At 35.8% G+C, this 26,040-nt stretch overlaps 1 protein-coding gene across 1 annotated transcript in view; it reads left to right on the forward strand.

Moving 5' to 3' along the window:
* The first annotated feature begins 396 nt into the window (after window positions 1–396).
* Window positions 397–26,040, forward strand: part of LOC112053011 (uncharacterized) — a 95,654-nt gene continuing 70,010 nt past the window's right edge. The window contains exon 1 of the mRNA XM_024092269.2: window positions 397–548. Within this exon, the coding sequence (XP_023948037.2) occupies window positions 494–548 (55 nt within the window). The 5' untranslated portion in view covers window positions 397–493. The remainder of the gene's footprint in view (window positions 549–26,040) is intronic.

The raw sequence follows: 26,040 nt of genomic DNA on the forward strand, positions 1-26,040 counted from the left end.
TACAACTTTCGAAAGTTCCCCTCAATTTCTCCAGGATGCCATCATCAGATCCTGACATGAAAAAAATGGGACTACCCTGAAATCAAACCCTTCAAAATAAAAAAAGAATTTTCAAAATCGGTCCACAAATGACGGAATTATCGCTGGACATACATAAAAAAAAAAAAAAAAACATACAGTCGAACGTAGAACCTCCTCCTTTTTGGAAGTCGGTTAATAAAAATGACAGACAGGTGTTTAGGCTATGCGTTGATAGATTACCTCATTCAGGTCTAACCTTTTCGTAAAAGTATAGGTTCCGCGCAGGTTACAAATAAAGGTTTTCCATCTCACTATCTCTATAAATCGCTGGGCCATATGTGTCCCACCTTTATAGCCAAGGGTTGGCGCCGGGGGTGGGAGATGGAGGGGTGCCCTCTCATTCAGACCGCGAAGCGTGCCCGCGACGGACGCGCGCCATGTCACTCTGAAACTGTGCCCGTGTACCGACACCATGTCCAAATACCATCGACTCCTGGCCGCGTTCCTCACCCTCAACCTGGTGATGGGTAAGTCGACCATAAACACATAATTCTACATTAAATTATAGACACAATTTGTATAATTTATGAGCAAAATTTGACGTACGACTTGAAACCGTTTGGCGTTTGTCAGGTATTGATATGTTTTATTTGGATGAGTGGTGTATTTTACACGTATGTTTGTGTTATTTTATGGTTTTAGTGTAAGTTGAAATTCAATTTCATATCTGTCGTGAAGTTAACAAAAACAATTACTCTCTAGGTTCTGTTTTGATGTTTTGTTCAGTTATATTAGCCCTTTTGTGATTGACAGTATCTACTTGTTTGTTTGTTGATTATTTAAATTGTGTATTTAATACATTTAGCGTATAAATAATAATTATTATAAAATAATATTAGGTATTGCGGAATAAATAAAAATAGATCTTGTGTAGAGCGTAATCGTTTTTTTTTAATTCATTTAACTAAAATCACTAAAATTTAATTATTTTCACAATTTTATCCTGTAATTATTTGAGTTTGGCTAGATCGGAAACTTAATAAAAAAGAAAGAAAATATCAGAAATCGATATTTTCTTTTGTCCCACTTTTTTCACGATATTAAAACTGAGTGACTGACTAGTTTTATTTACCCTGGATAGCATGAAGTAACTCATGACTAAGAGTTCCGAATGGATTCTGAATTAGTTTGCAAGTTTCGATTTTAGTTCGTGAGCTTCTAACGTATTTTTTTACGTATTTTGTAAATTAATCACAACTATGTAACTTGATTAGAATATTCCATATTACAGGAATTCTCTTCCTCTACATAATTGAGTCTTACAAAGTTTAACCGCGAGGGGAAAAGTTATAAATTAACTAATGATCATTGAAAGTAAGCCTGTGTTTTTCTCCCATTACAATTATTATCTACCATTTACAAAGAAGAAAAAGTACGCTTTGTATTATATGCGTATGTTTTACTTTAGTGGTGGAAATACGCAATGAATCAACGCGCGTTATTGCTTGAATGCGTATTTTTTATTTTTGAGTACATATAGCTATGAAAAGTTTACAATTTTAATAGTTTCCAAAATAACTGGAATCTATATTATTAATTTTAAGCGTATACAGTTTAAAATATTTAGCAGTTTCTAAAATGGCGGAAATTATACTTATAATAAATCTGTACAGAGGTCAATTCTGTACATGAAATATATACGTTTCCGAAATATCTGTCAGGGGTTCGAAAATAACGATTAGTGATCGATACTGATGCCAAAAATGCAATCACTAAAATTTTTGTTTGCCTGTTTGTCTGTCTCTATGTTCGATATAGAAACAAAACGGACGGACGGACGGATTTTAACGCAACTTGGTACAATTATTCTTCATACTCCTGGACAGGTTATGGTATACTTTTCATAACGCAACGATCAATTGAAGCAGAGTAGTGAATGGAAATAAATATAAAGTTACATAACTCCACACTGGCCAAATAAGGCATTCCTTTATGGTAAACATCGGGCAACATTGGACAGGGCAACGTCCATCGGCTCTTCGAATTGTGAGAACCGATGGACGTTGGCGTCTGAAAGTTCTGCTCCTGTAGCCAAGTGGCACGTCGATTCTCTTTCTACGATCGCAGACGCTTTGAAAACTAAAAAAATGTATGGGAAAGACAGATCCGATCTTGATCTCTTGACCTGTCGATAGCAATTAATGTCATTCTCATATTTTTTTAGTTTTCGGAGCGTTAGCGTTTGTAGAAAGATCGACGTGCCACTTGACTACAGGCCGTTAAAAAAAGGCTGACCTACATAAAACTGCGAATGGTTTTACAATAATTTCCCAATGATGTGTTCGTATAGGCTGTATTTTCATACCATTGAATACAAAAAAAGGCTGTGAACTTTTAATAAAGACATTACATGAAAGTGCCATCGACATTTACTTTTATTGCTAGGGTGGCTGCAGTAAACGGTTTACGTGGTTTTTACGATTTTCACATTGAATATAATATGAGAAGGAAAAGGCTTTTTACCATAATGTTGGTCTCTTTTTGGTCTTTATCGACCTACTTAAGTTGAATATTTGGAGGTCTGAGTGTTTTCTTTTAAACCGACTTCCAAAATTGTAAGGTTCTATATTCTGTTCTAATTTTATACCACAGAAAACATATACTTAATATCATAAAGCTGAAGAGTTTGATTATTTGTTTGTTTGTTTGAACGAACTAATATCAGAAAATACTGATGAAAAATATTAGGAATAAATGACTCAAAATCTATACTAATATTATAAAACTGAAGAGTTTGTTTGTTTGTTTGATTGAACGCGCTAATCTCAGGAACTACTGGTCCGATTAAAAAAAATATTTCAGTTTTAGATAGCCCATTTATCGAGGAAGGCTATAGGCTATATAGTATCCCCGTATTCCTACGGGAATGGGAACCACGCGGGTGAAACCGCGCGGCGTCAGCTAGTAAGAAGATATAAAGGAGTTCTATTTGAAATTAAATATAGGAAACACAAGGTGAAGGGAAATAATTGAGAGGAAATCTGCATACCTGAGAATTATCTTAATTCTCTACGCGTGTAAAGTCTTCCAATCCGCATTTGGCCAGCGTGGATACTAAATCCTAACTCCTCTCATTCTGAGAGGAGACTTGTGCTCAACAGAGAGCCGATTATGTGAATTGGTGAATAATTAACTTGCTCGCTAGTCTCAGTAGAATCTGTTGAACCAATGATTTCCGGGTGCCAAGAGCCCAAAAAGGTGTAAAATTAATTTTAACAAGATAGTTTGATTACACATGATTGAAATGCTTGTGAACTAAACCAAGTTCAAATAAATGGCGATGTTTATGATATGTATAGATATGCTAATGCCATGTAAATAGCCCGCCACACAGAAGTGAGCGTGCGTGGCGAGCTCTTTCCGCAAAAGGTGGTTGGCCGCGGCGGAAGCGACTGCGACTCTTCCGCAGCGGAGAAACTGACACCATCCAGTGTTGCCAGTAAAAACAGTATCTAAGTAGTGTTAGCTATCGTTTTCCCATCCACTGATTGGTAGTCGATTGATAGATGAGACGTTTCTTGGTTTAGCTTTATTATATCCTACTAATATTATAAACGCGAAAGTTTGTATGGATGTTTGGATGTTTGTTACTCTATAACGCCGCTACTACTGAAGCGGTTTAGCTGAAATTTGGAATGGAAATAGATTTTACTCTAGATTAACACATAGGCTACTTTTTATCCCGAAAAAATCCATGGTTTCCCGAGATTTGCGAAAACTGATGATTTTGATGATATGATATGTTTGGTACTCTTTCACGCCTCAACTACTGAACCGAATTAGCTGAATAATAATAATAATAATAATAATAATAATAATTTATTTATTCATCAGAAAGCAGGTTTACAAAGATTACTTAAATATAATAAGACCCTGATACTCTCTACCATAATAATTTGGTGTATGAAAAATTTAAATAGACTATGTATAATCCTAATTTAAACTAACTTAATGAAACTTAGTATTAAGATATATTATAGCTTGGATTAACACATAAACTACATTTTATCCCGGAAAAATCCATGTTTCGCGAGGGATTTGTGAAAAACTAAATTCGTGGACGAAGTCGCGGGTGTTTGCTAGTTATTTTATACTACTAGAAAAACATTTCCTTAGTAACACTAGCTATCATTTTCCCAGCGATTATGGATTAACAGATGAGCATTTCTTGGTGTAGCGTTTATTTATAACTCTATGTTTAATAAACCTGTTTTTTTAGGGTTCCGTAGTATTTATATAATGTAACTGCTTCTAGTTTTATCGACTTTCTTCTCAGAAATTTGGTCAACAATAACGCCGATATTTTCGGATTAGCTTATCGGATATACGATTAAGGTATTGAAGAATATTTCTAGAATTCTAAAACTATCTAGAAAACGTCAGATTTCTACAAAAAATCTCTATCATATGAATAGGTCCTAGCAACATAATGTATCTCTGACGTTGCAAAACGCTAAAGTGTGTGCACACTTTAGCTCAGCTGTGTTACTGGATTTCTACACTGCACAGCCTGGCAGCAGATTTGTGACAGCCATATGCCTTATGTTCAGTTGACTCGACGCATTGGCGCATTTTTATTTCCACAAGACGAATATAATAAAACCTGAATATTGAAATTCCGCTCACCTTGTTAAGCCTAAGGTTTCGTACACAGGCGGTTGAAAAACACCCACTTTTAGCACACCGGTTAACAATATAAATCTCCCGAACAAAAACAACAATAAACAAGTAAACTAATGCCTTAATATATTAACCTTGCAAAGGTCAGCTTAACTAAAAGCTGCCCAAATTAATGAACACAATTACGAGAGCTCCAGCTCTAAGCTAGCGAGTGGTGCGTTCGTTTGGGCAGCCATGTTCGTGTTTTTATTAAAATAACCACGTTTTGTTGGAATTATAACATGTACCTATCATCATCATTATCAACCCATATTCGGCTCACTGCTGAGCTCGAGTCTCGTCTCAGAATGATATGGAATAGGCCAATAGTCCACCACGCTGGCCCAATGCGGATTAGCAGACTTCACACACGCAGAGAATTAAGAAAATTCTCTGGTAAGCAGGTTTCCTCACGATTTTTTTCCTTCACCGTTTGAGACGCGTGATATTTAATTTCTTAAACATGTACCTTTAACAAAGGGTAAATAATGTACTTTATGTTTTTTTCAAGTTAGTTATTTTAATAATATCACCCTGATATTTGTTCGTATTCAACTGATATTACAAACGCAATAGTAGATTGTTATACAAGGGGCTAAAAAGACCCATTATATACGAGGTATTTTTAGAGCCCGAGACGAAGGCGAGGGCCGCCTAAATAGAAACCGAGTTTATAATGGGTTTAGCCCCACGTGTTACACTCTGCTTTTCACTACGATTGCGAGAAAATAAAATAGTTTAGTACAATATTCAATTATTTATTTTAATTGAAAATTAAATGTACAAAGTCTACAATTTTGGATATTAAGTGAGATGCTTTTACACAGTAACATAATTTCCGACTACTGTGAAGATGAATAATTAAGTATATATGTAAGATAAACGTGGGAGATAACAGTTTAAAAAACTCCTTTCGTAAGTGAACCCATTCGTTGTTGTTTTCTCCACTTATAAAATTTTTCCTATTTAAGTAAATGCGTCTCGACTTTGATGGTAACAGATTGAAAATTGCATCCATCTCCAAATTAGGATCACCATTCTCACTAGATGAAGACAATAATAACAATTATTGTTGAAAAATATGTAAGTTACAGTCACAAATTGACAATAAATTTCTGAAAAAAATCAAGTTTGTATTATTCACGCCAATTGTTTTTTAAATTCTCGCTTTTTAATTTTATTTTTTTCACATGAGAAAGAGGCAAAGGTATTACACCGTAAAGGATGTCCCATGTCTTCAAATCTCGTTCTATTCGCAACTCAATAAAAAAATAAACGCATTCCACAGACAAGAACGCTGCATTTCATTCCAATTTAAAGTTTTTTATTTATTTTTCAAAACAATCAGTGCCTTACCTATAATGATTCTATTTTCGAATAAAACCTCCTCCGTTTTATAGTAGGCTAGTACTTAGCTAGTACTCGTAACAGACAAGAATTAAAAAAACAAATTTACTTTAGCCCCTAGAGGCTAATATGCTTGTTTAACCCCGCTGTAGAGTGGTAATATGACAGTGTTTTTGAGCAAGAGTAGTGAAAAAAATATTTATTACATGGCTCTTTGGAAGGAGATAGATACCCTAGATAAAACACAAAAGACGTTTTGTTAAAACTAAATTTTACGCGGACGTCTTTCAGCATTTTTTTATAATTGACGGACGAGAAGAGTGTCCACCTGATATTAAGTGTAAACACTGGCTTGCCTGTAACACGTGCCCCGCGACATGGCCCCTGGACTGACATTTCAAGACGACCCATACGTACTTACATTATCAACCCATATACGGCTCACTGCTGAGCTCGAGTCTCTTCTCCGAATGAGAGGGGTTAGGCCAATAGTCCACTACGCTGGCCCAATGCGGATTGGCAGACTTCACACACGCAGAGAATTAAGAAATTCTCTGGTATGCAGGTTTCCTCACGATGTTTTCCTTTACCGTTTGAGACACGTGATATTTAATTTCTTAAAATGCACACAACTGAAAAGTTGGAGGTGCATGCCCCGGACCGGATTCGAACCCACACCCTCCGGAATTGGAGGCAGAGGTCATATCCACTGGGCTTTCACGGCTCCCACGTACCTACTTGTAGATATGTATTCTGTGCCATTAGCTACAAGACTTCAGTACCGAAAAGGGCTGGAAGAACATTACCGGGGAAGCAAGATCCTCACGCCTTACCCGAGCAAGGAGATTAAACCCCGAGGATCCCCACCCGGATTCTCATCTGGTAGGAGATGTCCTGTCTGCTGTATAATAGAGTAATATTTCCCAGAACATGCAAGAAGCACACCATACAATATGACTGCAGACAGTGTATGACGAATCTCCCATAGTGATGTATTTATTTATGTATAAAATTTTATGATTTTTTTCATTTTATATGAATGAATAAATATAATATTCAACGCAGTACCACGTCACAAGGGGCAGCTATGATGCCGCAGATTATAAGTTTTAATCAGTTTTAGTTGTAATGGCTTTAGTCGAATTCGGTTAGTTTGAGTTGATTTTAATCTCTCGCGATTGTTGGATGTTCAGCATCAGTTTACGGTATTACAGTTTGGGCTTAGTTCGGTTTTGGGGAATGGTTCATTATTTACATTGAACTAGCTGGAGCGCGACTTAGTCCGTGTGAATTTGGGTTTTTTACTATTAATTTCCTGCAAGAACTCCTCTTACAAGGAGAATTTTTGGTAATTTCTTGCTGCCTAATTAAACTGCGTGCTAACTTGCCGTTTAGCGTAATTTGTTCAGTTTGACATGTATATGGATTGTTTATTCAGCTTTTTTGCAATTTATTTTAACGCAAAGGATCCAGTCGTCATGAAAACTCAGGTTAAAAAAATCATGAAACTCAGGTCCAAAAAATTCAAACGATACAAAGCTGAAAGGCCACAAATTAGAACATTTATGGAGATCTCAGGAGGCCAATTTTCAGAAAAATCTACATTGGCTAATACAGCTAAATTACTGGTTAAAGGTGCATTTGCGCAACTTGCTCGGATCCGTTTGCCATTAAATTCATTACATTATCTGTGTCAAACTTGGCTGGTGGGAGGCTTCGGCCGTGGCTAGTTACCACCCTACCGACAAAGACGTACCGCCAAGCGATTTAGCGTTCCGGTACGATGTCGTGTAGAAACCGAAAGGAGTGTGGATTTTCATCCTCCTCCTAACAAGTTAGCCCGCTTCCATCTTATATCATCATCATCATCTTATATCACTTACCATCAGGAGATTGTAGTCCAGAGCTAATTTGTAAAGAATATAAAAAAAACCGATAGTTTTTCAAGAGATTTGATATTAATCCGATAACATTGACGTTCACATTCAAAGAGGGCATTTTCCTGCTTCATTGTAACTTCCTCGTTAGATCAGAGAGAGTTAAAAATTGTTATCCACTAAATCCGCCAAATCCAAATAAAAATAACAAAAAAAAATTTTTTCAAGTATTCTTACAAAGAGGAAATATTAAAAAAAAACATAATATATTTTTACATAAAAGTTCCGTTTTGTTTATATTTGTGTGTATTCATCAGTATCATACCACAAATGAATGTGGAACGAAACACGAATGTAAAAGAGTTTCCCCACAAAAGCCTTATATTGTTTCCATGCAAACTCTTCATACAAACGACAGGGCTGTTTGGAAAATTCGGTCGCTTTGTGGTTAATTAAATCGCGTTGTTGTTCGCTTTATCCCGCAAACCGATGATGGATGCCCTCCCGCGGGTCGCAAATTCGATTCCGAGGAAAAAATGGCCGACGTAATGGCTTTATGTGCCGAGCCACGCTACGCTAAATTGAATGGATACGAGTATTAAATATCGCTGAATTCTTTATTCAGAACTTTTTACATATTTCGGGTAAAAGTACTAAAGTTCATTTTAACTTCCATTTAAATTGTAATACCATTTGATATTGTATTGTACCTACTCAAAATTCAAATATCTTTTTTCTCTTCCATGCCAAGTTTCACAAAGAATTATTTATATTTTATTGTTTTATTGGTTGCTTGCGTAACTGTCAAAGCGAAGCTTGATTGGGTTCGCTAGTCTTGTTAGAAGCGGCTAAAGATTCTGTTTGCTCAGTTTGTCGCCGATAGCTTTTAGCTTATTGGTTGTTTTTTTATTGTTTTTATTCTATTAAGCAATCTTACATAGAGCAACGCTTTGGAAAACAAACAATAAAAACTACAATGATTTGCTCAAAATCAGTCTGAGGCAAAGATTTTACTGACACCCCTTTCGAATACAATAATACTTGTTGGAGCAATGCTAGAATTAGAATTATAATATCACACAATTCTCGCAATCAGTTATTCTACCGTAAAAAGTTGCGAGATCCATGTAATAGCAAGTCGATTACTTCTGTATTCTGTTTTAAGTTATTACGTAATTAGCTAACCTAACAACGTCTTATAGTGATCCTATCAATATTAAAAATCTTTTATATTTTAAATAAATAACAACCAACCAGTGTTGGTTGATCCCTCACTAATTATAATGAGCAGGCTTATTCACTATCTTTGACGTATTGCTAGTTGAATTGAGATTCTATGTAAATATGTCATCCGGCACGGAGCACGGAGTTAGACCATGAACTTCCCAATTCCAGGCTGAGAATTTAACTGCAAATATCTTAAAAGAAAGAAAAACAGTGTCACGTGATTGGTAGTCGTGTTTATTTTTCCTATTTTTCACGTTTTTCCACTGAAAACTGTGCACGAAGCGTATTTTCATTTAATTTAAATTACTCATACGAGTCCACGTTACTCGTTCTTTTTGTACATAAAAGTCCGTTGTTTTTAGAGGAAAAGCGGAAAAATGAATTATCGTGCGCTTCCATTTTGTTTTATAGCTTTTAACAAGCTGCTACGTTCTAACAGTGTAACGAAGCTTTGTTTTTATTTTCGACTGGCGCCATAAAAGCAACGACGATCGTTTTGGACAATATTACCTGTGCTTTTAAGTACTTTGTTTTTGAAATTTTACGGCCAATTTGTAGAGCAACTAGCTGTCGCTGCGTGGTTAAACCCGCGTGATTCCCATAGGAAAACGGAGATAATATATAGCCTATAGCCTTCCTCGATAAATGGGCTATCTAACATTAAAACAATTTTTCAAATTGGATCAGTAGTTTTTGAGATTAGCGCGTTCAATCAAACAAACAAACTCTTCAGCTTTATGTATTAGTATAGATTATAGATTTATTGCTTGTCAATACATTTTAATGAAACGAACAATTTAATAATATTCGGCAACTGTGTCTATTAATCGGATACTAATACAGAGGTAAAGTTTGTATGTTTGTAGAGTGTAATCACTGTATCACATGAACTCATATTGAAAATTCTTTTACCAATAGAAAGCTACGTTATTTGTGAATTTCAAAGGCTATTTTATCCCCGTATTATCATGGAAAAGGGAACTGCGCGGGTGAGACCGCGGGACGTTTGCTAGTTTAAAATAGTTTACAAGTGAGAAAGAATGAAATTGTGTATGAAGAATGTGTCATTGAGATAGTTATTATATTCTCCGAAAATTTCTTCGAAGAAATAAGAGTTCAGTATATTACAGGTCAACACAGGACTCGAACTCAAGACCTCGTAATCAAAAGCCACATTTACCAAATGATGCATATAAGCGTTTTTCAAGGGAAGTGTTTTAGTAATATCCGCTCAAAACTGAAAATTGCCTTTTAAATACACGGGTACATAGATATTTTCATCTGACCCTCACTTTAGGATACGGGGCAGGTATTTCGGAGTTTATTACACGGAACGGAAATGATATGGGGTCGGATCATGTGGGCCATCAGTCCCCTGCGAACTGAGATGCGGCAGATAGCGGCCCGTGCCGACCTCACTCATGCCTCTGACGGTTACGCATGCAGATAACGGATTATTGAGATTACTTCGGCATTGTGGTGCTTTTGACGTTGAACGTCTTTTGTTTTACTTTACGTCATTTATTGGCCAGGGGACTGATAACGAATTTGATGTACTATCGGGAGTTATCAGTCGAAGCAAAGGTATCATTAATGGCCCACTGCAGTGCTATGTTTGACTATTACTTTATAGGAGAGGATTTATAGTTTAGATGCACAGCGCTACTCCAATGAAGGTTAACCCGGTGGATGGGCGGGGATAGAATGATCTATACTAATATAACTACTGGTCCGATTTGAAAAATTATTTTAGTGTTAGATAGCCCATTTATCGAGGAAGGCTATAAGCTATATATTATCTCCGTATTCCTACGGAAACGGGAACCACGCGAGTGAAACCGCGCGGCGTCAGCTAGTTAATTTATATAATCGGAACACTAAAGACACTCGTAGGTACACAAAAAAAAAATAATCATTGAAACGGATAATTTCGGTATTTTTAAATAACAAAAGCAAGAAGTAAGTTATAGAATCATGATGAATTGTCTAAACAAACTTTTATCCATTCCAGCATTATGTTTGCGTCCTTTTCCAATAATCAATCCGTCTTTGTACCTTCAATGAAACTCGTCATAAATACGAGTATTTCAGCGAGATACGCGTGCAAAATTACCAGACAGAGTTCTGCGTTTATAATTGTTTACGATATCCCACTAAAATCAAAGTTAAATTAAGGAAAATCTTCGACACTTAAAAATACTAACGATTTTATTGTCAGAAATAATTTCCATATCAGAAAAATCGCGTCAGGAAGAATCAGAAAGGTACATTCCTTTACACACACACATCAAACTTATACTATATGTTTCATTATTTATACATCCCATGTTTGTAGATACGAACTAAAAATCAATAAGACTCAATAAATATACCCAGCGTTTAATACACCGGATATAATAACGATAAATAACGACATAATAACGATAAATAACGAGGCTCATCAAGTTTGCTTGCCCATTAATATCCTATGCCTATATCAGGGTAATGAATCAATTTGATACATCAGTTATTAATTAATTGGAATTTGCTGTTATCCACTTATAAAATCGTAATGAAGCTCATTGGCGTATCTAGGATTATTTCCTAGGGTGGGCCCAGGCCCACCTTAAGGGGCCAGCCTCTGAAATACCGTTGAACAGAGTTGACAGTCATTATAGAAATGTCGTTTACAATGATTGTGGATGCTGGCCTCTGAAACGGGGTTTTTTTTTACCATCTCACCTGATGGTAAGTGATGATGTAGTCTTAGATGGAAGCGGGCTAACTTGTTAGGAGGAGGATGTAAATTCACACCCCTTTCGGTTTCTACACGGCATCGTACCGGAAAATTCAATCGCTTGGCGGTACGTCTTTGCCGGTAGGGTGGTAACTAGCCACGGCCGAAGCCTCCCACTAGCCAGACCTGGACCAATTAAGAAATTCTCAATCTGCCCAGCTGGGGATCGAACCCAGGACCTCCGTTTTGTAAATTCACCGCGCATACCACTGCGTCATGGAGGCCGTCAAAAATACTCTATCTACTGATTTTATTGATTTTTCTTAGTATATTTTGTATTTTGGCGTCCATCATAGAATTTTAAATCGGTAGCCCAGAATTCTAGAGTGGGCACTGGACCATTTTAGGGTGGGCCCGGCCCACCCGGTCTACCTGCTATATACGCGTATGATGAAGCTATGTCCATATTTTTTTTAAAACCTTATTGTAATTGGGAAAAAATACAGACCCATCCCGCTGTTGAGTCACGTCAATAAGTTGTTCTCGAGAATTATCACGAATCTTCTCGCTCGAATAGTTTTGACAACTTCTAGCCTACCAATCCGAATACGCTGGTTACCGAAAAGGTTTTAGTACCAAATCTATACGCTGCGGGAGATTATACAGAAAAAGAATGTAACTCATCTTTGCAGAGAATCCAAGTGATAAAGTTCTTGTTTGAAAACGCCACTTCAGACAGGGCACCGTGCTGAGCGAGTCCGCTCGAAATTGTTTTTTTTTTTCATTATATTCTTTACAAGTTAGCCCTTGACTACAATCTCACCTTATGGTAAGTGTTGATGCAATCTAAGATTATCCACACCCCTTTCGGTTTCTATTTCTACACGAAATCGTAACGGAACGATATATCGCTTTTGTCGGTAGGGTGGTAACTATCCACGGCCGAAGCCTCTCACCAGCCACACCTGGACCAATTAAGAAAAACCTCAATCGGTCCAGCCGGGGATCGAACCCAGGACCTTCGTCTTGTAAATTCACCACGGAGGCCGTCATTGTAGAAAATTAGGGATATTTACCTAGGACACACGGACCAGTTAGCTAATACCAATTTAGATAAAGATAAATCAGGAATCGTTCATACTCGTAAACAAATATACTTTTGTTAAAGTTTTGCAAAGTGTAATGTGGTGACATTTAATGTTTCCCGCGTATTATCACAATGACAAAGTAGATGGCGCCGGGCGGGCTGTAAATTACTCGCTTTTATTAGCGACACCTCACACAATAAGGTATGAGGTATTACATCGATGTCTCTATGCGTTGATACTTTTCGAGTACTTATCGAAATGCCTCGACGTGCAAAGATTTATGGTAAAGTGGTACTTTACAGTAGACGTCTGCTATGAACGTATTCTGCGATAGAACCGGATTAAAGAGGTTTAGGGCGGACGAAGTCACTGACGACCGCTAATTAACCATGGTTAAAACTATTATAACGTAAATAATGAAGTCAAAAGTATGATAACTGATGTCGCTTGGGTATCAATTTGATTGGTTAATTTTGTATTTAACATTGTATAGTTTAAAACAATAGCTTGCTCTAGCAAAGCGTGCAATTAATTTCAGAGTAAATTTCATTACACGCTCCAAGGAGCCAGTGATAGTCCGGGATTACCCTTTGAGAATATCCGGCTTAGAGCGATGCCCTAGTAGCTCGTAGCGTTACGTTGCGACGTCGCAACTCACAGCGTGGACGTTGCGTCGTTTTCTTTCCTTATATGTAATTTAAACTATCGAACGCCTGCGACTTCGTCCGCGTGGAAATCGATGTAAGATTTCACCTCCTTCTATTTATATTTTCGCATGTTTTATTTATGTTCACTAATCATTTTACAAAACCATTACTCAAATTATGAACGATTTATATTAAAAAACGTGAGCCCTCTTTATCTAGAATTGAGAAAATAATTTAGGTAGAATTAAAATGTATGTCATTTAAAAAATGAAGGAGTTTCCATTCAAACTTTCAACCCCTGTTTTACCCTCTTCTGATTTGATTTTTGCGACAAAAAGTTTCGCATACCTTTTACGTATTATGGTTTCAAATCGTGATACGTTAAATTCATGCAGTAGTTTCAGTTTCATGTCCGGTTAATTAAAATACAAATAAACAGACGGACACAAAAAAATATTTTTGGCTTCAGTGCCAATTTTATAATGCCCTCTTTAAAATTTTTAAATTATCTTCAATGTTCAGAATTTGACCTTTTATTGTTGTATAGATGACAAACTGTTGCCGACACGGAGCTCCATTGGTACAACGGATAATGTTTCACTTGTTTCGATTTTCGATTGGTGAGACTGACTGGAAGCGTGTGTCGTTCTCCCGCACTGAGACGTCGTACGTCATCATAATACCGGTGTGGCATATCATGCGTTGATCCGTTACGAAGACGCAACGCCAACGCACCAATGAGGCATCTTCCTTATACAAGACAAAGCGCAGAGCGGGCGTATGCGGTAACTTCGCTGTAGCGGCAGTAACTCATGACAATGTTCTGTTGTCACTTATGCTACAGGCGTTACTGGCAACAGCGCACTTGGGAGTTGTCGTCATACATGATATTATGAGACTATTACTAGCTTTTTCCCGTGACTTTGCTCGCATTAACATAGATAAAAAAACGAATAATAAAGAAACGTGTGCGTCTTGTTTGTTTTTGTCCGTAAAAGTTAACACTTGATTTTAAATATTTTTAACGACTTCTAAAAAAGGAGGAGGTTTATATTTTATGTTTGTTAACTCACAACTTTGCCACTTATTAGCCAATTTTAAAAATATTTTTTCTTTCAAAGAGTAGATATTTTAAGATTAGCCCATATTCGGCTCACTGTTGAGTCTCCTCTCAGAATGAGAGGGTTAGGCCTTAGTACAGATTGGCAGACTTCACACACGCAGAGAATTAAGAAAATTCTCAGGTATACAGGTTTCCTCACGATGTTTTTCCTTCATCGTTTGAGACACGTGATATTTAATTTCATAAATTGCACATAACTAAAAGGTTTGAGGTTTGGACTTAAAAATATGAATCGCTGGCAAATTTTGCAGAATAGATAAAGAATAAACTTTATCTATTCTGCAAAAATCGCTGACGAGGTTTCATTTCCAGTTTCATTTCATTTCGTAACCAAAACCAACCTTGTTATCCAGGGTACAGAAATACAAAATTTTAAATCCCATAAGCATGTAGGTAGATAGGTATATTTATTACCATGCATAAAAAGCTATTAAATTGTAAAAGTTTACCTATTATCCAAGTATATACGGATATCCGGACACAAAGGCGGGTGATTTATGTCCGGATAAATTCGACGCGGACCACTTTATCATTGTGATTATATCCGGCAAATTAAATGTAACAATGGGATTGGGCTCATCCCGAAATATACAAATCGTGGAATGGCTCTATTATCCATTGCTAATAACAACGATATTTCATGAAAATACTAAAATACTCGTTCTAAATTATGTCCAAACTTGTCTTATTTTTATGATACTACGACAATATATTCAACAGTTAGTATTACTAAACTATTAAAATTGTCGACTCTTCTCAACAGAACCTTCCTTCCGAGCCCGTTGCTGAGTCTCCAGTGCCTCATTGATCCCGTGGTTAGTTGGTTGAGCTACGTTGGTTGAGGTCCAGTGTTCTAATCCTAGGTCAGGCAAACAAAAAAGTAAGTTATTGGGATTTTTCTTATAAGAAAAATCTTAATATTTATAATTTTTTTTATAACCGACTTCCAAAATGGAGGAGGTTCTACGTTCGGTTGTCCAGCGATAATTCTGTCATTTATAAACCGATTTTAAAAATTCTTTTTAACTTCACTTACACAAACCGGGATCTGAGAATTTGTAATCGGAAATACCCGTAGTGCCAATTGTACCAAGGGTTGAACAAGAATCTAATTCCGTTTCCTGAATCCGAGAATATCTCCAATTCAGAGCGCTTTTCACGGGTTAACCACTACATTATCATCCTATTTGGGCCGCAGGGCCAAGCCATCCCCACTCCCTCCTTCCTTCCTCCCTCCCTTAGACCCACCACGCTGTACCTATTTGGGTTGGCGGGTTAACCACAGTACATCCTATCCAAAATCAAAATTCATTTATATCAAGTAGGCTTAGTTTGATACGTCAGTTGACTATTTGTGAAGAATCTACCACCGGTTTGGAAGGCAGTTTCGGCTGAGAAGAAATTCTATCATTTCGTGAATTTCATTTCGGAAAATCCATGGTTCCCGCGGGATTTGTGAAAAACCAAGTTTCACGTGGAAATTCGCGGGCGGGCAAGATTCGCGGGCGTCCGCTAGTATATAAATAAATTTAATATGACTGTAATTTTAAAACAACTGTGTTTTTTCATGCCCTATGAAGCGACATCCAGATTCGACACGAGTTTTCTAAATAGGTATGTATTTTCATATTAAGGTTTGGAAAGAGCTCTACATTTTTCCATGTTAAACAGGGCCTGTTAGCCAAGTAGCAAAGATTCTCTTTCTACAAACGCTAACGCTTCGAAAACTAGAAAAACTTATGGGAAAGATAGATCGACAACTTGATCACGTGAACTGTCGATAGCAAATGTCATTCCCATACATTTTTGAATTTTCGAAGCGTTTGCGATCGTAGAAAGAGAATCAATGTGCCACTTAGCTACAGGCCCAGGTTCGCGTTTGCCCACGATCTCACTTGCCTGTTGCTAAAAGAACATTTTGTAATTTTTTACAAGGGTTCACAGAAGTTTAAATATCACAAATAACAAGTAAATTGAAAAGAAGAAATTTGGACTGTAAAACGGACAGCACAAAATGAACCAACAAAATAATGGGAGGGAAAGGGGAGAGACGTATAAAGGATAAAAGGGAATAATATGATGAATAACTGGATTGCTCCACGCTTTCATATTTCGCGCGAACGGCTGAAAACGTTCGCCGTTTTTATTTGATCGATTCGGTAACATATTTTATCAACCCTTTTTTTAATCTTATGTGTATATATATATATATATATATATATATATATCTGTATGTGCCTGATCTGTTGATCTGTCGCGATTTTTTAAAAACCTAACCTTTTTAAAAATCTTTCCGCTATGCCTGGTGCTCCTATGGAGAAAAACAATGAGTCACCATTTATCATATTTAATATTATTGGTTACACTACTTTTATATAATAGATTAGATTTAATCTCAGAAGAGAAAGTTTAACAGACCTTAGTGAAAAACAGAAAAACAATATAAAATCATGTTATTTCTATATTTTATAAAAATATTTAAACTTTATTTAATTAAACCTACATGATATATCGGCATATGATTGTCTATATAAAATGTATTGAGTTTTAATAAAATTGTTAAACTACGTCGCGACGACACAGTGTAAACGCGGCCCAGACATACAAAATGAAACAGTGTAGCTGGGAGCTACGAGTTTTATTTGTTATTTCCTTCCACGAGCCCGTAGTCGTATAAACGTTGTATAACCGTAGTATACCCGTTGTATACCCGTTGTATACCCGTTGTATAACAGATAGACGCTTTCAACACAGCCGTAACGTATTTTGGAGAACACGCAATTCAGTATTTACTGTTATGAATACCTAGCCTTATATACAGCCTATAAATTGTTATTTTATATGCATTTTAACTGAAAATTTTGTTAAGCCGGTTTTATATACCTACTGAATTATCATAATAGGAACAGCTTTTGTATTTATTATGACACTCACTTTTAGGGTTCCGTAGTCCGCAAGGAACCCAAAAGTGATTAGTGAACCCTTATAGTTTCGCTATGTCTGTCAAAAAAAAATAAAAATAAAAATGTGAACAAAGTAGTAGAATAAAATCTAGTATGGTATGAATTTTTTTACTAGTTTATATGATAGCATGGGGTATTGTTGGATAGGTCTTTGAAAGATACAATGAGCCTTCTAACAATGTTTTTTGATTTCAAGATCCGTTTATAAAATATTAAGCTTTAAAGAGCAAAATTTTGTTAAACTCAAGTGTCCGCACCCTCTACTGGCTAAATAAAGTGGTAAAAAGAAAATTTGAAAATTTTTTTGTGGTCCTTCCTTATATGCAATATAAGGAAGATTTTTTTATCGTCTATCCCATAGTGTGAGGTATCATTATCGGTATTTTTGCATTACATAAAGGATCAAAGTACTAAATTAATCTACGGAATCCTACACTGAGCGTGGCCGGTTTTTTTTCTTAAAGCCAAGAAGTTTTGTTAATCTTGGTGAATGCTTTATCTTTGGGAGCTTCAAACAGATTTCCCAGAAGAAAATATATATTTTTACGTTGATTGACAGATCAATCATTGAGAAAGTGTTTAAGAAAGTTAAAAATTAATTAACTTTTTTTCATCTGTTTATCATCATTACAGATGGACGTCCACAGATGAACATAGGTTAAATAAAATATTAATGGATACCTATAATATGTTTATTGTTTACCGTATTCTTTAATATCCAAGACCACTTTTAAAACCAAATTTAGAAAACATTATCTTTTAATTCAAAACATGTAAGATTGGGTCCTTTGTTTAATTTATTATAATATTTATTTACATAATTATTATGTTATCATTTACTTATGGAATTATTTTTTACACCTTTCTATTTGTAATATATTTGTATTTAATTTACGTTCCAGTATCTTTTTTATATTTGTTGATGTTTGTCTAGAGACGCTCCGCACGACTCGATACCGTCCAAACCTCACCTTAATGGCTCCACGGAAGATCAGCACCCTTTTAGGATCACATCATGCTAGTTGCAATGTATTTTAATTATTGTTTTTTTTCTCACTTTCCTTTGTATGATGTGTATTCTAAATAAACTTTTCTTTCTTTCTTTCTATTCTGATACGCATAAAAAATGTCACGGTCTATTTAAATAAGAAAATGTTGAGTTACAGATTGAAGAAGCAATTTCCAAACATGTGGGCGAAATGAATTCTTTATAATTTGATTAGACGGGCCCCCACCGTGTAGGTAGCATTATGATTAGCCGAGATCGGAGTCAACCAGCCTCGTAGATAAAGGAAAAAGTCGGAAAATAAATTTTCTCATTTCTTTGTGACAAGAAAATACCTTACCTTCTAATACCTTCCACGAAAAAAGATATTTCTCATAAAACATCCTTCGGCATGCTTTCTATGTATTTTAATATTGCTATAATATTGGGGTAATGAAATTGTATGAATTTTGTCGTAATAAATCCTTGGGTGTACAGTATTTAGAGCCTGTCATAGTCAGACCTTCGTGATTTAATAAATGTTGAAAGATTGGTAAGCATGAATGGACCTTATTTTTTTAAAGAATATTTGCCATATCTTTCAAATAGGACCAATATTCCCACCCCCCTCGCAACAAGTCGGGAAAGACTGCAGGAGTGGGTACGACAATAGTCCAATAGGGCGGGGATGGAACCACCACCCCTCGGTGATGAGTCAGACCGATTTTACCGTTGAGCTATTGAGGCTCTACTTTGGACCTTGGTGGTGGGATTGAGATATAGCTGCTTTCAGTCTAAAAATTATACGTTAAAGTTTGTTTTCTTGCGAACACAACGTTGTAAGTGACATGAATTAAGTGTTGTTTACACGTTTCGCTCAACTAAGCAAGCTAGCATTAACTTATGTGAAGTGCGGCGATATCGTCGCAGTTGAACGCTGTACGGATGAGTGGTGTCTAGTACTTACATAGGGTGGAGTCTAATACTTTATAGGATGATTAGTATGATATTTATCCATGCATATTTATGTATCTTCAGGACAGTATTATGTTATAATACTGTCCCGAATAGAGTCAGAAAATACTAAACAAAGTAAGTTAGACTGGCTAATAGATATGTCTTGGCAATCATTCTTGTGATACACTTCAGACCTTGTTTTTCAACGTTTAATTATTTTTTTCTTGCGTTTGACGTTACATTCTGAAACTATTTTTTTTTATTTTTAAAAATTTTGATTCAACAAAAAATCAAGTTTAAAAACTAAAACCCGATATATAACGTAATAAAGGGGTCTAAAAAAGCCGAAACAAGAATATATTTCAAATAGAAATCGCGAAATGCAAATGAAATGGTAAAGAATTCAAGCATAAACCCATTCATACGAATAATTCGCGTTTGATGTAAATAGTCCTTAACATCCTGAGGTAACCTTGGTGAGCACTCACTCGTAAGTCTGCGCCATAGTTCACTGACAGGCTAGACAATCGATACAGACTAAGCTACGAATCAATTTGGAATTTGGTACAATGATACAACTAGGGTTGTCACTTTCAAACCGTTGTAAAATGAATTGCAATAAATATCTGGGTATCCGAACTTTCCGCGTTTGTTTTTTTTAACCCTCAGTAAAAATGGTTATTTTAGAATTTAAACTATCTTGAGTGTTAGTCTTATTAATAAAATATAAACATGGCGTGCTTATAAATAACAATACATACTCAACGTAGCACGTGTGTTTTACATCACATGAGTTTTGACCGTTTTCTGTAATTATTTCATCGTAAGAATGGTTATGTGTAGGTATTTACTTGTGCGTCTTCTAAACGGATTACAACATACGAGGTGTCATTATATTCGTCGAATTAGGGGGAGTGTTGAGTAATTTTCAGTAGATTCTTGAGGCACCCTGAAGAATTGTGTAATTTGTATTTCGTCATGTACATTTTAAAGTAAAGAACTGGCTGAAAAGTATAATCTAAGCCATAACCTTGCCTTGACGAAACAACAAAACAATTTTTGAGGTATTTTAAACTTTTCATCTCTAAATAATGTTTAAAGAAAACAGTCTTATATCAAAAAGTGTGATGACATTAGCTATTCCTCCTATATAGTTTTTCCTTTATCTCTGAACTCAATTATTAAGATATCCACAAAAGAGTAACAAATTAGAACTAATTAAGCAAAGTTTATTTTAGCAACCCTAGTTCATCAAGACTATGGAATTGCACTGCAAAAGAAACTCTAATAAACTAGTTTAAGAACGAAATTTCCAATAATGCTATCAAACAAATTCTACGTTTAATAATTAATTTGTCAGTTTAATAATTCTGAATTTAAACCAAAATGACCCTTATAGAAGATGTAATAATATGACACAATTTCAATTATAGAATTTCTCATGAGGTGGTTTCTGTACTTACCTAACCCGTTGAAATGTAATCTCTACATAACAGGTATTAAGGACTATTAAGGAGCGTGTACACTCGCTAATACCCGGGTAAAAGCTTTGGCTCTGCATCGCCCGATCCATTTATCCGGTTACATCCGGTTTTCAATTGCAGCGATGTTTTCAACGCAGCGGATTCAAGCCGTGAATTCCCATTTCCATTTTCGTTTTCAAATTTTGAGCCAAAAAATATAAAATACCGCGTTTCCTAACGGCTCCCTCTTTGAAAGTACTGGCACCTGTAATGGGCCAAAGCTTTTGAAAGGATTTTCGGAAAACCTCCATTTGCGAAGCTATCTTTTTTCACGCAAATTTGTGTATTTTTATGTAAGAATACTTGATGGAACAAGTAATTTAAGGAGAAAATGGGGAAAACGGTCGCCTATATGCTAGACATACTTCTTACTTTGCTCTGCCTTGCAACTGTCACCCTAAGGCGTAGACAGCAGCGTGCACTTCATAGATGCATAAATACAATGCATACCCTGAGAATTTTATGAACTGGTATTGGAGGAGGAATCTTCTATTTTGTATTTTTTTTTAGTATAGTGCCTACCCTAATTAAAAATCTTGTCCACGCCACTGGGCGTAGGTAATCTTGTTATAGCATTAGTTTTAGCGTTCTATGTTCTGTGGTAATCTTCATGTGGCCGTCATTTCACTGCTAACCGGAACACCGCAAGCTGCTATCCGGTCAGTGGTACAAGGCACTTCCCTGTCACGTACTCAATGAATTCTTCTATGATCTGAACACTGTCTCAGTCTGTCTCTATTATTCATCTCCTAATAATTACTTACCATGGAGTTTTAAGTTTGATGTTTTATAGCATTGTAAAATAAATTAATGGCATTTCGGATAATGTAGCAATGAGCTTTAAACATAGCTTATACTATTTATAGACCATAAAGTCGAACAATTTTGTCTATGTATTCAAAATATATCAAAATTGAGAGAAATAAATTGATATAAAATTTAATTTCCTTTATTAAATAAATTTTTCTTGCAAAAGTTCCAGCTGAAATCAAGACATTTTTATGTGATATAAATTTAAAAAATTTTAAACTTAAAAATTCTATCTGCACTCCTTCTTTCCTCGACAACGTTTTGTGATGCAAATTCGACGCCACTTCCATTTCCTCGGGCCAATGCTTTCTGAAAATTACTTTTTTAAAACCAAAACTGGTTCAATATTATCTCACGAAGATGGTGCAGATTGCCAATTTAAACTCAAACCGGATATAATAAAATGTTATCCGGGTAATATGACCTGGTTTGATCTTTTATATATTCATAGATTTATATAATAAACTCTAGTCATCAAATAACAATTATTATCTTACGTTAGTGATAATGGTTGGACCCAACCGCTTAGCATATTCGTAACATATGGGATGATAACATAAACAATTAATAGCTGGAACCAATAACTCGACACGATTAAGGGATTGTGCTCAAACGGTCCAAACTAGTTTCCCGTTTGTTGATCTACTGTCGTACTTACTCCTAGAAAAAGCTTTTTGATTAAAAGGAAAGGGAGAATATTAAAATTTAACATGTTTTAAGAATACGTTGATAATTTATATCATCAATTGAAAAAAGTACAATTAATTTAAATTTTGATCTCGCATTATTATCAGCCTATAGGGCCAGGTTTCCTCATTCCTGCCCATCAGTGATAGGATTTGGAGCTTAGGCCCACCATGCTGCCTCAATGCGGGTTGGTTTTGTTCGTAGGTAAGCGGGTTGATTATTTAAAGGTTCTTAAATTGTTTATTATCGTTCTACTTACCATATTTTTTTGATTTTTAAATATTTTTTTGACAATACGAGCCAAAACGATATCGGCCATAATGGTCTATATTTTATGTTTCATAATGTCATTTAAACAAGTCAACATTAAACCTTAACTAAAAGTTTAAGTAGGTGACAAAAATAGTTATTAATTAGTTTGACGTTTATTATATCGATATATGTCGGACCCTTATTCCATGTACTACACGAAATTAATATTGTTTATATTAAATTTGATATTAGTCAACTATAGCGCGGGTGTGAAGTCGTGGACGCGGGGCATTGCTACCCCCCTCCCGGCCTGCGCGGACCATCGGGAGTGTTACGTATAGCTTGGCTAACAGTAGTGTTTGCCAAGCTATACTCTATTTTATTGCGTCATTGGTGATATCCGGATCGCTAATATACTAGACCTATAAAATAGGCATCTGTATAGTAGTATAAATCTTGGAGCCGGATAACCGGCCGCGTGTTCTCGTGATGTACGTCGTGCTATGTTCGCACTCGGTATATCCGGACATAAATCGGGATAAATGAAAGCCCACTCAGCAGTGACATTTATTGCACGTGCATAAGTTACGGCTTAACATTTAAAACTCAAGCTTTTTGTAACATTACGTGCAACGGCGTCCACAACGTTATTAACTTGGGTAAGCATTTAACAGGTTCGTAATTAAATCTTAGGATAGGAATTTTATGTTTGTATCTATGGAATGTAGGTACGCCACTCAATATTTTTTAAATCGATCCATCAAACACAGGACTTTATAATCGCGGCGGCTTTATAGGCGGTTAAGTTAGTGGAAATAAATATTTTTAGGCACTTTCGGCCATTATTTTCATATACAACAATAATAGTTAAAGCAAATGTAGGACTCCTTTCCTTTAACAAAATTTTAGACATCTTAATAATAATAAAAAATAATATTAGGTTTCATTCAGATAAAACCTAATATTATTGAATTTTTTATTATGAATAGGACACATTTACTTTAATTAAATTGGTAACTGATGATTACTTAGTATCCAAAAAAAGATCCTGGGTGGCTGAAATGTAAAATATTAAATTAATATGAGAGAAGCAGTGCGAATAAGCTATTATTATAACATAATAACAAAATTCAAAATATGTCATATTTATAATCACCAAGCCTTTTAAACGTCGCTTACTTTTCATAGTATTATTTCTCGGAACTAAAATAGGAAAATATTACTTTATTCACGGGGACAATATACATTGGAAATTTAAACGCGAACCGGTTATAATACGCTATAAAAATTGTACCCGGTCGCCCGGCCGGGCCCGGTGACCCGGTTAAAAGCATCGGATTTCTTCCGCTGCAATTCCTTGGCGCCTGTCCAAGTGTATGTAGCAAAATAAATCTCCACCCGGATAACCGGCTGCGTGTACACGTGATGTACGTTGTTACGTTCTCACATGGGTTATATTGGAGATCATTATTCTTGTTTAGGTCGTGGCCTTATTAAACTCAGTTCATTTAGCGTTGTTATTTTTCTTAAACTACGCTTGATGCAGTATTCTTATTAGAGGTAATATCTTTACTGTGTTAGAGGGGAGATTATATTTTATTTTTAAACTCCATCAATGTTTAATTAGCTGTTCCGGAATTTCCAGCCTTATAAATCTCTCTCTCTCTCTCTATAGTCGTTCCTTCATTACTGAGATCGTGGTCCTGGTAAGATCTCAGCATCCTGCGGGTCCACGCCTTCCATCGGCTTCTGTTGGTGGCCATTGCTGCTATAGTGTAGAACTTCGTCCCTTTATCCTCCTTCAGCTGGTCTGCCAATCGTGTTGGTGAACGGCCCCTCGGTCATTTTCCGTCAGTGATGCCTGTTATTATTAATTTCTCCTAGCCTTATAAATAGAAGAATGTTTACACTGTTGTTATAAAGTGACACACATTTATAAGAAAAGAACAATTGGATACATTATCTTTAAGTTAGTTACATCCCTTCGTTATAAGTTTATCATCACTCTTCAAGTAGCATTTGACACTTTTTAAATAATGTCTGCCATTCACTGCTAATTTGCTGTTTATACTATACCGCTGTTATAATCTGGACGAGTTACATTTGTATATCGATCCATATCGAATGATAGATTTTGAAATTTGGCTTTCATAACTTTCTTCAAACTGGAGTAGCAATTTAAAACTTGTTAAAGAGCATCTAAGGCGAAAATATTATGGAAATTTAAGCTACTTCTATATGATTCTTAACTTTAATTAAGAGAAACAGTTCCCTTTTCTTGTATTGACTAAACGTTTGCAAATTTCCGCACCATTTAAATATTGATATAACAACAACGAGATATGGCTCAGCAATTATACCCGGATGCAATTGAAACACCCGGCGAGTTTTACCGGATAAATTTAAATAGAGAGCAATTTGGAGCGCGCTTTGAACGGTAGACAGGTATCGAACGGATCAGTTCAAATTTAAATTTTAATTGTATTGAATTTTTTTTTAATCAACGTTCAGGATTAAATTCTCTCTGAATAATGGCTAGAAATGATATTGGAGTTTAAAACAACTGGTACCCTACAGAAGGAAAAATAAGCAGACGCCGACCACAGAAAACATTGGACGATGACATAAGGCAATTAACAGGCGTGACATAGAACAAAGTCGCTAAAGAACGAAGAGAAGATGATATTTTCCGAAATATTGAAGACCAAGTAAGCTCGGCTAATCACTGGAAATAAGTGTTTCTACGCCCTTATTCCTCAAAAATCCTCATCCATAAAACAAATCTTCTTCTGTTCATTCTCTTATAAGGCGGATTGTAACGTATGTATGCGAAATGTGGGCTCTCACAGATCTAAATAAATTAGCAGTAATCAAGAGGAAAGTACTCTGCAAAATATTTGGGCCACTAAGAAGTTTAGATGGAACCTATTGATCGCCACAGAAGAACTAAGAATTGGGAAACCTTGTGAAAGGCGAAATAATAGTGAGACATTGTAAAGCTTAACATCTTCAGTGGTTAGGGCACTTAGAGAGGATGTCAAATACTAGAGGGCATAAAACAATGACAAAATGGAGACAACAGGTGAAAAGATTAAAAG

This window comes from Bicyclus anynana, chromosome 2 (assembly GCF_947172395.1).
Source record: "Bicyclus anynana chromosome 2, ilBicAnyn1.1, whole genome shotgun sequence".
NCBI classification, from domain to species: Eukaryota; Metazoa; Arthropoda; class Insecta; order Lepidoptera; family Nymphalidae; genus Bicyclus; species Bicyclus anynana.